General features: G+C 40.4%; 1 protein-coding gene across 1 annotated transcript in view; it reads left to right on the top strand.

The window, feature by feature from the left end:
* kcnh4b (potassium voltage-gated channel, subfamily H (eag-related), member 4b) overlaps positions 1-12,573 on the top strand; it is a 52,115-nt gene that overhangs the window by 10,748 nt on the left and 28,794 nt on the right. Inside the window, exon 2 of the mRNA XM_079850722.1 lies at positions 11,220-11,453. Within this exon, the coding sequence (XP_079706848.1) occupies positions 11,220-11,453 (234 nt within the window). The remainder of the gene's footprint in view (positions 1-11,219; positions 11,454-12,573) is intronic.

The raw sequence follows: 12,573 nt of genomic DNA on the forward strand, positions 1-12,573 counted from the left end.
CCAGAGGCCACTCCCCCTCTCACACTGACACTGAGTGAGCACAGCGCAGGACCAGAGACAGAGAGGGTCGAAGAAAGCAGCGGAGCTTAAGTAGAGTTTTCTTTGAGTTCACTGTGTAGCCTGCTCCCTGAATGTCACGCTTTGTGGATGTTAACTGAATCTGTAAGTCAGCTACACTGTATATTTCTGAATATTATATTTTATTCTGGTGCGCTTAACGTTATCACTACTGTGTAATAGTAGCCTATGCTATTCAACAACTAAACATATCCTATTCAATGCGTTCACAGTCTCTTTCACTGCCATCATTTGTAGTAGCCTATACACAAACTGTTTGCTCAAGAGTAGCGTTTTCTCGGAGTTCACTGTGTAGCCTGCTCCCTCAATCGTGTAGTTCAATTTTCCATATTTATTGCATGTCATTATGTCAGTATTTACAACTGATAGTAGTTGCTTTCAGCCTGCTGCCACTGGCTAGCCTTTATGGTGAACAGGGAAGCAGCCTATAAGTCTCCCCCTGCCAGTATATAGCCTTTCCATTTCCAAGACTCCCACCAGGCCTCCTCATGGCCACACACGGAAACTGGGTGCTTCGCGGCTCCAGGCTAACTTTGGTGGGGGATCTCGGAGTTGCAGTGGTCCCCAGAGGTTGTTCATGGCCAGCCACTGCCCTGCTGCCTTGCAGGTTAATCTATTGAGATCAAGGCTACGGGAGCATACCCTGAGAGAAAAAGCATGTGTCGGAGGCGCACATTAGGCTGTCTCCTGACAGTCTGAAGTTCCAGCAGCCTCCTGCAACTATATTTTGGAACTGGTCGTCTTGGGTCACCCATGCCACCGGGATATTCCAAACTATGGTGAAGATAGTGTTACTGGGGCCTGTGCACCCCCTATGGCACTTTAAAAACTTTCCCTTTGCGCAGGTCTCCACCTCTGACCACTGTGTACAATCCTCTGATCTCACATTCGGTTGAAGTCTGGCGGCGATGGGGTATCTGGTGACGGGAGCAGGGAAGAATGGCCTGGAAGCTTCTAGCTAGAACCCTGCACGGCTGCGGCACAGGGTATATGGTCGCTAGCAGCTTGGATTGAGTGGATGCTGCTTTTGGCAGCCCCCCGTGCGACTGAGCAGCCCTATTTAGGGGCCACACTGCTTAGGGATGGGTATCGTTAAGGTTTTAACGGTATTACTACTCTTTTTTTTTTTTTTTTGCAGAATGTACAAAACAAGACAGGGAACAAACAACACTGTAAGACACTTCCATTGAGGTAAATACAGAGTTTGAATTAAAAAAAAAAAAAAAAAAAAAAAGAAGGAAGGAAGGAGCAAGGGTGAAGACAAGCACGTAGCCAGTATACATCAAAGGAATGAAAAATACTAAAAAAGTAAATATTTTGTTAAAGAGAGACATAAAGTTTCAGACTTTCTATTACGTTTTTTGAAGTATTTGAAGCTCTGAAACATTTGAGTAAACCCACATAGAAATATATTAAAGGAGGGCTTACATTTTTTTCCATTTACAAGTATGGATATGATATTTACCCATCAATAAAACAAAATTTACAACATCAATGAAGGGTAAGGGTATTACTACTCTTACCGATACTCCTTATCGATCCGGTACTTTAACGGTATTCTTATCGGTTCTTTTTGTTATATTAAAAAAAAAGGAAAAAAATAAAATAAAATTTAGAACATAATTAATATTGCTTTATATTTTGAAATGTTAAATAAATATCTATAGCAAAAGAAAAAAGCAATGCTTTAACAAAACAAATAAAACATGTATGTTATGCAGAAGGGTGCAGGCTTTTGTGTTTTATATACAGAAGACATAGGACACCAAAAAAAAAACCAAAGTACAAACACATGGTCAAACAAAAAAAGTATACAATAAAACAAATATACACATTATATACCCAGTGCTTTAATTTCAGTAATGTCTGACATTACTGTTCAGGAGTAATATGGGCTAAAAAGACATCTAATAAAGTCAGATGTAAAATAACACTGCATAGTTTATCGCTTATAGTTTAAAGCTTATAAAAGAATGAATGTTTGAATGTTTAGTTCTGTCCTCATCGTCACTCATTAAGCAGGGCTGTTGTGTTGTGCGCGCCGTGGCTCCACGTGAAAGCTCTCTCTCTCTCTCTCTCTCTCTCACACACACACACACTCTCTCTCTCTTTAGCAAAAATGCATCACAGACAAAAGGTTCAATATTATTATATATAGAAGTGGCTGGCGAGATTAAATTTGCAAGATTATAATTTCTTAATAGCAATAATAAATAGCGTGTGTACTTAATTTCTCCAGTACCGACAGCAGAACCGATAACGTCCGAGCTTATCGATCCAGCGGTCTTTCATAATTCAGCACCGGGGCCCGTTTAATACCGGGTTTCGGTACCCATCCCTACTGCTCACCCTATTTGGGAAGGGCCTAGAAAAGGTGGCCTAAAAATTGCCCACTCTACAATCTCCTGGGTACGTTACTGCGCCTACTGGGAATTCCATCTTGCGGTCGAAATAAGAAAATAATTCCTTTTAAATTGGCAACATGGAATGTCAGGACTCTCCTGGATAATGAGGGTAACAGACCTCATAGGAGGACTGCACTGATCTCTGAGGAACTGAAGTGCTATAATGTGGATATCGCTGCCCTTAGTGAGACAAGGCTGCTGGGTGAAGGCTCGCTGAAAGAAGAGAGAGGAGGATACACCTTCTTCTGGAGAGGCTATCACCCTGGTAAAAAGCATCAGCACAGTGTGGGAATGGCAATCAAGAACAGTCTCCTACCCAGTCTCAATGAAATACCCATTGGAGTAAGTGAGAGTTTGATGACCCTCCGTATCCCCCTAGCAAAAGCACGCTATGCTACTCTTAAGTGCATATGCGCCCACATTACCATCACAACAGTGTGAAGGATGGATTCTATAAGCTACTAGATGACACCCTTCATTCTAGATGACCTACTACTAGATGACCATTCCCTAGGAATGATAAGATATTCCTTCTGGGTGATTTTAATGCTAGGGTGGGAAGAAATAACGATTTATGGTGTGGAGAAATGGGCAGACACTGTGTTGAGCAGGTGAATGCAAATGGTCTGAGGCTGCTAACACTCTGCGCAGAGCATGACCTCGCTATTACCAACACATTGTTTCAACAGAAAACCAAATATAAAACATCTTGGATGCATCCACAATCCAAACACTGGCATCTGATTGACTGTGTCATAGCAAGACGTGCTGACATTAGTGATGTTCTGTTGACCCGGGCCATGAGAGGTGCAGAGTGCTGGACGGATCACCGCTTGATTATTACCAAGCTCCATTTCAAAGTGCGCCCCCCACAGCATCTCAGGAAATCCACCAAAAAGAAACTGAATTGTGCTATGCTAAAGTCACCAAGGGATATGTTCCATCGTTCAATAGGTATGAGGTCATGAGAGTTTGAGTCTATTCTGTGTTCTGATTACACCATAGATCAGAAATGGGCATCCATTGCCTCAACGTTACATGAAACTGCAGTCGATTCTATAGGCTATAAAACCAGAAAACATCAGGACTGATTTGATGAGAACTCTGATGCCATCATGTCCATGCTGGAAACTAAGCGCAGAGCATACAGGGCTATCATCAGCTGCCTTGCATCGACCATCCTTCGGCAGCAATGGCAAACAGCACGCAAAGAGGTACAGACAACTTTACATACTCTACAGAATTCATGGTGGTTGAACAAGGCTCAAGAAATTCAATCATATGCTGATAGAAGCGATATGTATAACTTCTACAAGTCCTTAAAATCATATATGGACCTAGGAATTGTTCTATTACACTTTTAAAAGCAGCAGATGGACTAACAATTTTAAAAGACAGGAAACAGATCTTGGCAAGGTGGGCTGAATATTTTGAAGTCCTCCTTAACCATCAGTCGCCAATTGATCATCTTGAAGGAGCTACCAAATCAACCACCTATCCAAGCCCTTGATCATCTTCCAACATTTCTTGAGGTGCTAGCAGCAATCAACTCCCTCAAAAATAATAAGTCCCCTGGCAATGATGGCATCCCAGCGGAGCTCCTTAAACAGGGTGGCTACCTGTGTACCAGGATGATTCATCAATACATCCTGCAGGTCTGGGAACAGGAGTGTGTCCCTCAACAATGGAGAGATGCAAACATTGTTACTTTATATAAAAACAAGGGTGAAAAATCTATTTGTAGCAACAGTCGAGGTATATCCCTGCTAGAGGTCGCAGGTAAGGTCCTGACAAAAATCATGCTACGTAGAAATGCTGGTGGAAAACCTAACCGAACATTTGTTTCCAGAGTCACAGTGTGGCTTCAGAAAGAATCAGAGTACTGTGGACATGATTTTCACAGTGAGACAGCTCCAAGAAAAATGCCGTGAACAACATCAGGACCTCTTCATGGCATTTGTCGATCTCTCCAAAGCATTCGACACTGTTAATCGAGAGCTGCTCTGGGACAATCTTAACAAAATTTGGCTGTCCAAAAAAGTTTTGTAACATCCTGTCACAGTTCCATGAAGGGATGGTAGCTCGTGTGACCACAGGTGGTCAGGAGTCAGAGCCTTTTGGAGTACGCACTGGGTAAGACAAGGATGTGTTCTGGCACCGGTACTTTTTAATATCTACCTCCTTTGTGTCACAAAGCTTCTGTGTGATAAGCTTGAAAGCAGTATTGGGATCACTGTTGACTTCAGGTTGGATGGAAATATCTTTAATATTCAAAGGTTCCAGGCCGCCACTAAGATCTCAGTAATGCGGGTCCTTGAGTTGCACTATGCTGACGACTGCGTGTTCGTGGCACATACCCCAGAAGACCTACAAATTATCCTTGCTGCTGCTGTGAAGACCTATAGCAGATTGGGCTTGTCAGTTAATACCACCAAAACTGAAGTGATATGCCAATGGAGGCTCAGCCCTCCACCTACCATGCCTGTTTTTACCATAGAACAACAACCACTTACAATAGTGCCATCCTTTAAGTATCTAGGCAGCATTGTATCAGAGGACTGCAATCTCGATTACGAAATAAAAAATCAGATAAGGCAAGCTTTTGCAGCCTTTGGCAAACTTCGAAGCAAGAGCTCTCAAAATAAGCACCTTCAATTGTGCACTAAAGTTACCATCTATAAAGCTGTGTGCATCACCACTCTTCTTTACAGCTGTGAAGCCTGGGTCATATACAGCCATCACCTAAGGTTGCTGGAGCGTTTCCATATAAGGTGCTTGCAGCGAATCTTGGGGATCACATGGTATGACCATGTACCACATTCTGAAGTGCTTGATAGAACAAACTGCAAGAGTATGGAGGCAACAGTCACTGAACACCAACTACGCTGGCTTGGGCATGTTATTAGGATGCCTCAAGATCATCTTCCACGACAAATCCTTTATGGTCAGCTGCATCAGGACCGCCATTCTGCAGGGGGTCAGGAAAAGCAGTACAAAAAACAACTAAAAACATCACTAGGAAAGTGTCAAATTAATCCATCATGCCTTGAAAAATTCACAGCAAACCAAACCACCTGGAAGCAGCTCTGCCACACAGGAATAGTGCAGCTGGAATCTGAGAGAAATATAAGGAAACAACAAAAAAGACTACGGAGACATGCAACCAGTGTCTGCCTCTACAAACTCAGACTTTACATGCCCAATATGTAATAAAATTTGTGGATCAAGGATTGGACTCTACAGTCATGAAAGAGTACACCGCAAATGAAGTGGAATGTCATCATCGGATATGATGGACTACCAAGAGAGAGATCAGTATTTGCTTTCTACCATGCACAAATAAAAATGTCACTGAACTTTTGCTGTGTAATTGTAACAATGAGCAGCACTCAAACACACCGAACCAACAATTACTAAAAACACACACAAAAACTGATTTTGCATGGGCACTTTGCACTAGTCTATCTATAAATTACAGAAACGTCTGTCTGTCTGTGTGTCTGTCTGTCTGTCTGTTAGTCCGATGGATTTCAAACTTGACAAGTGTCTTGCTACGGGCACGGGTAAGTGCAGTGCCAAGTTTGATGTTGTTTGGATTAGAAGCACTTAGAAAGTTGTGGTTTAAAAATAAACATTCTGACATTAGAGGGTTGTAGCTTACTTAATGTTTAGCTGACAGAGTGTTTAAAAATTAACATTCTGACATAAACACTTTGTCAGCTAAAGATTAAGTCAGCTACACTGTTTACTTCTGAATATTATATTTTTGCTCCATGAATCGTCGCGCTTATTCATTTGTGGATTTTAACTGAATCTGTAAGTCAGCTAAACTGTTTACTTCTGAATATTATATCTATCTATAAATTACATGAACGTCTTTCTGTCTGTTATTCACATATCTCTCGAACCGTTAGTCCGATGGATTGGACAGGTGTCTTCCTACGGGCATGAGTAAGTGCAGTGCCAAGTGTGGCGTTGTTTGGATTAGAAATGCAAAAGATATTGTTAAATATATCGGTTAAAGAAGCACACATAGGCTTTTGCCGCTCTAGCCGCTGGCCACTCCCCCTGTCACACTGCACACTGAGTGAGCAAAGCTGGCCACTCCCCCTCTCACACTGACACTGAAGGTGTGTTCGACATCGGCTGCGGCTGAATGTAACCGATCGGCGAGAGTAGCCGCGTGCAGGCGGGGAGGAGCTGCAAACTGAGGCGTGAAGTCGGACACTTTCTGGTTCCCGTAGTGACCGCTCACGTGGTGTTTGCATACTTTACCTCAGCTGAAGTGAAATAAATGCAATATTTGCCAAATAATACACAGATGTTTCAGAGACATTTTCATTCCATATTTTATGTACTGCTTCATACAGCGTCTGTTTGAACAAGAATAAAGTTCAACATAAGCTACTATCAATGAAGTGAAGTCTACGTTTTTTCATCAGTTTTAATTTGATAAACATGACACAATATAACATTGCAACTACATGAAAAGTAAGTGCAGTGCCAAGTTTGACGTTGTTTGGATTAGAAATGCAAAAGATATCGTTAAATATATTGGTAAAAGAAGCACTTAGAAGGTTGTGGTATAAAAATAAACATTCTGACATAAGAGGGTTGTGGTTTAAAAATAAACATTCTGACATTTACACTCTGTCAGCTAAACATTAAGTCAGCTACACTGTTTACTTCTGAATATTATATTTTATTCACGGCAATCATTTGTAGCAGGGCCGTGCACAGGGGGTGGCCCGGTGGCTAGAGCCACTGCCCATCTGCCCTCATCGACTGAGGTGCCCCTCTTCCCCACCCCCACTGCTCCGCCCCTCTCAAAGCATTCTGCTGATTCTGCTAATCCGCTCCAGGTTTTCCCGCTCGCTCCGCAGCATCACTCACAGTATAGGAAGGTATGCTATACCTTTTACGCATTAAAAGGTAGGCTATGCAAGACAGTGGTTGAATCTGCAAAATTAGTCATTTGTTTTTTTTGGGGGGGGTTTTGTATTTATGTCGGTAATGTTTTGCTCTTGGTCTTCTACCAGTTCTAACAACTTGTACAACATATCCACGTTCTTAGAATTAGCTGCCTGTCTAATCAAATTATTGTACTCTCGATCAGATCTAATACAAATAACAACATTTTCTGTTGTTGGCACACTTTGTAGACAAGGTAAACTGGGTAAACCAAGTCCTGGGTATTTTTGAGAAAATGAAAGCTCAGACGGGCGAATCTAGAAATCTTTCCCTTATGTCGTCATACGGGGAAAGGTTACCTCCCCTTTCTCTGCTTGTCCCGCCCATGAGAAAATGAGCTGCGCGAGCGCGATATTGGTTTTTCCTCGAGAGACATCATGGCTTGCAAACGAGCGAAGCATGGCAGTTGCTCAGTGTTTGGATGTACAAATGAACACAAAAGTATTTTTTGAGTTCCTTCATCCGAGCCTCTGAAGAACCAGTGGGTTATGTGGATTTCTGCTGTGTAATTGTTCAAGTTCAGACAGATAATCTTTCTCTCAAAGTCGTTCAGTACTGTTTATGCATCAGTAAATCAAGCCAGTGACTAAACGATCAACTTCACGTCGTTTCTCTTAGTAGAATGAAAATAATTTTACTTAAACTGTGATTAATATACTGTATATACAGAAAGTGATCAAAGAACAATCTCTTTCCAATCGGCCAAGCTGTCAATCACACAGTGCGAGTTTATCTGGACACTTGCCAAAACTCGTTATGAAATCAATGACGCTGTTACACTGCACAACGAAGCTCTTACTGTACTTACCTCATGTTTGCATTGGTGAAAGCATTAGTGAGAGTGCAGAAACTGTTGCAATGATAAGATCTTCATTCACGCGATCAACAGGCTGTCATCTGCTCAATGCTCATCACTGCAACCTTTTATGTGATGGGAATAGATCTAAATACTTAAAAAACTTCTCACGATTTGTTTATCTCGATAGCTGTAATAGTAAAAACGTATAATAGCTGTAATAGTAAAAGTATTCGAGAGAGTTCCACATGTAATGCTAGCTATTTCATTTGCAAGCATGTCAGCCAATCACAGCAGTGGGCGTTTACACTGAAGTCTCACAGCAGCCAATCACAGCAGTGGGCGTTTACACTGAAGTCTTACAGCCAATCACAGCAGTGGGCGATTACACTGAAGTCTCACAGCCAATCACAGCAGTGGGCGTTTACATTGAAGTCTCACAGCCAATCACAACAGTGGGCGTTTACACTGAAGTCTCACAGCAGACACGCCCCTTCAAACAGAGCGTTCAAATCAGAGGCTAAAATCAGGCTAGGAAATATGCCTTTTATTTCTAAATTATAACATCTTTTGATCTTAAAAACATACTAACATTATAAGGGCACCCCAGGAAACATTCTAAAATAATAAAATAATCCATGCAATGGGACCTTTAAGATCTTTTAGGACATGGTACCAAATAGAAAGGTTTTGCTGTAAAAGGAAAAGGTAAATACCAAAATGTAAAACGGTAAATAGTTATTATCACCAATGTGTAATTGTGAATCATAAAAAATTAGGTTATCAAGATCTTTCAGGACATGGTACCAAATAAAAGTGTTGCTGTAAATGGAACAGGTAAATATAAAAATGTAAAACAGCAAATAGTTTGTTATTATCAGCAATGTGTAATTGTGATGTTCTATCAAAACATCTACAATAAAGTCTAAAATGTATTTGAGCGTGTGCCGTCTTCTCTTTTAATTGTATATTTTGTAATAACTGGATAATTTATGTTAACAAGCAACCACCCCCTTAGTGCCCCTTTTTTTGGTTTAGGCCACTGCCCCTCAAAATGTCTGTGCACGGCCCTGATTTGTAGTAGCCTATTCACAAACTGTTTGCTCAAGCGTAGCGATTTCTCGGAGTTCACTTTGTAGCCTGCTCCCAGAATCGTTGAGCTTATTCATTTGTGGATGTTAACTGAATCTGTAAGTCAGCTACACTGTTTATTTCTGAATATTATATTTTATTCTGGTGCACTTAACGTTATCGCTACTGTGTAATAGTGATCAATATGCTATTCACCAACTAAACATATCCTATTCAATGCATTCACAGTCTCTTTCACTGCCATCATTTGTAGTAGCCTATTCACAAACTGTTTGCTCAAGTTCACTGTGTAGCCTGCTCCCTCAATCGTGTAGTTCAATTTTATATATTTGTATGTCATTATGTCAGTATCAGTATTTGCTTTCTACCATGAAACACACCGAACCAACAATTACTAAAAACACACACAAAAACTGATTTTGCATGGGCACTTTGCACTAGTTATCATTTAAAGAGACATGCACCGAAACGGGTCGCTGTGAACAGAGCTGTTTTTGAGGAGGTAAAAAGGGTGTTTTACACAACCATTGAGGAATTTTAACCAAAGTATGGTACAAACTTTACATGAAGACCCTAAAGAATCATACCAACTTGTGGAAAATGGGCATCCAATGACCCCTTTACCTTTTCAAAAGGTACACTTTTGTACCTAAAGAGTGCATATTAGTCCCTCAAAGGTACATATTGGTACCAAAAGTGTACATATTAGTTCCAAAAGTGTACATATTAGTACCTAAATGGTACATTTTAGAACCTTTTTGAAGGGTACTGTCCCAGTGACAGCTTTTGTACCTTTTTTTCTGAGAGTGTTGGAACCTCCTTCTTCATCTTCGTCTGTTTACCTGCAACCACACATGACAGATGACCAGGCTAAAAATGGATTACGCAGCGCGATTTGCTGTTGCAGCTCAGGAGAGCCATGATTTTTTGAGTTTTACCGAACGTTTTTGTCGTCTTGCCATCACCAGCCCCTATTCTCATTACATGAGAACTGAACTGAGCTGGACGATGACAGCAATTCTTTCTCCAGAGTGTGTGAAGGTGCTTCACTCTGTGAAGGTGCGCATTTACCAATTTCAAATGTATATTTTTTTATTTGAATTAATCATAACGAGAGCATGATTTGACGTTTATGGTCCCTGCTGAGAATGGAGATGAAGATCGCTGGATAAAGGGCTGACTTGGATCTGTTCCTCACAAACGTATGGCTTCTAAAGATTTGGATTACAGCGAACGAATAAAATTGTTGTCTTTTGTGAATTTATGCTGTGGGTCAAAACATTAATGCCACAATTTTAATATTACTAAATTTGTACATCTGTAAAGTTGTTCATAAGTAAATAATTTACATTTTAGTGCTGTCAATATGTAGGCTAAATATTTTATGTTTTAGTGCTGTCAATATGTCATTATTCTACATTTCAGTGTGTATGAAAACGTAAGTAAATGTACGTGTGGTAGGCTACACTTTACGTAAAAATACGCACATATTCTCATGTCACATTATTCTGTCGGTGTAAGTCAAGTATAATTACAATTTTAGCCTACATAAAGTATATTTCTGAGAACATACAAAGTAGACTAGAAGTATACTTTCTTATTTTTAGTTTAAAAGTATAGCCTACTAATAGTACTCTTGAATAAACTTCTTTTTCGTAAAGGGTATTCACATCCACTTGAACAAAATAACACATAGACTTGAACTTAATACCAGAAATACGTCATGTAAGTAGAAATGCAAAGATACCACATGGGGATATTGATTTGGAAATGATAAAACGGTATATCAGCAGTACTGCACAAAACACAATACTCAAAACTAACTTTACAATGTCTTTCAAAACATTATTATTCATGATCACGTTTTTGTTCCTCAGACAGCAACTTCCTCCTTGGGAATGCTCAGGGTCACCGGGGCTATCCCATTGTATACTGTTCCGATGGATTCTGTGAGTTGACGGGGTTCGGACGAACAGAGGTGATGCAGAAGAACTGCAGCTGTCATTTCCTATATGGCTTGGGCACTAGTGAGCAGGTTACTCAGAGTGTGGAGAAAGCTCTGGAGGGCAAGGAGGAGTACCAGGCTGAGGTGCAGTTCTACAAGAAGAATGGTAATAATACTGTAGAAATAATACTGTACTAACTTCATTTGACAACTAATATGTTGGATAATCACTGCCATGATAAAAAAACAAAACAATGCATATAAATTTAGGCATATCGCCCAACCCTTAGCAGTTTCATAAAGAAGTTAAGTTGCCCTGCCCATTGTGCAAGCCAAATGCAACTGTGGCAAGGAACGTAAAACTTTTGTTGTTGAAAAATGGAGAGAAAACCTTTAGTGAAAACAGGCAACACCAGGATGTCAGTTCTCCTCTGGCTATACTGTTAAAAGTCAAAAATAGATATCTCTGTTACTATAGTTATTGAACTGTTAGATTAAAGAGTATACGTTACTTTGAGTTCAAGGTAGGAATGAATGAGAAGATGCATCCTGAAGCATCCAAATTAAAACCCACCTGAACAAGCTAATCAAGGTTTTCAAAAGTACTTAAAAATTGCAGGTAACATAGATTTATAATTTTAACTGAAACTGATTCCTCACTGAAGACCATTGTGAAATTGATGGTGTTCCCCTGTTGTAAAGTTACAGCTGTTACAATTGTTGTTACAATTGTAAAGCTGACTTGAAGCAATTTGTATTGTATAAAGTGGTATACAATAAGTAAACCGGACTTAACTTGATTTTTACATTTTCTGAATGAAATGTGAGTAGTGTTCGCAGATCTTGTCACTACAATAGGGTTTCTGGGTGTTTGCTTGGGCATTGCTTTAGGCCTTGTCCAATATCAAGTAAAGTCAGGTTTATTTGTATACTGTAGCACAGGGGTTTTCAAAGTCAAAGACAGTGTGTTCTTTTTTGACACAACGTACACAATGGCGCCTCCCTGTCCCCCAATTTTTACATATTTTCAACAACGATCAGTACGCAAAGAGTGCTGCAAACACACGGTTTGTTTGCACATCAATAACAGACTCATGTGCCTAATGTTCGACTCTGTATGTCACTGTAATCGTCTTTACCTGATTACAATTGTCAACCATTGAAACTTTACTAGCGTGACACTAGTTTGCTGTATCCACCCTAGAAATTTAGTTTACATATCATTTGCTCATGCAGTGGTTAGGTGTTCTGAGCCGCCGTTCAGTCTGTATTTCACAGCAGGATGA

This window comes from Squalius cephalus (genome assembly GCF_949319135.1).
Source record: "Squalius cephalus genome assembly, chromosome: 19".
NCBI lineage: Eukaryota > Metazoa > Chordata > Actinopteri > Cypriniformes > Leuciscidae > Squalius > Squalius cephalus.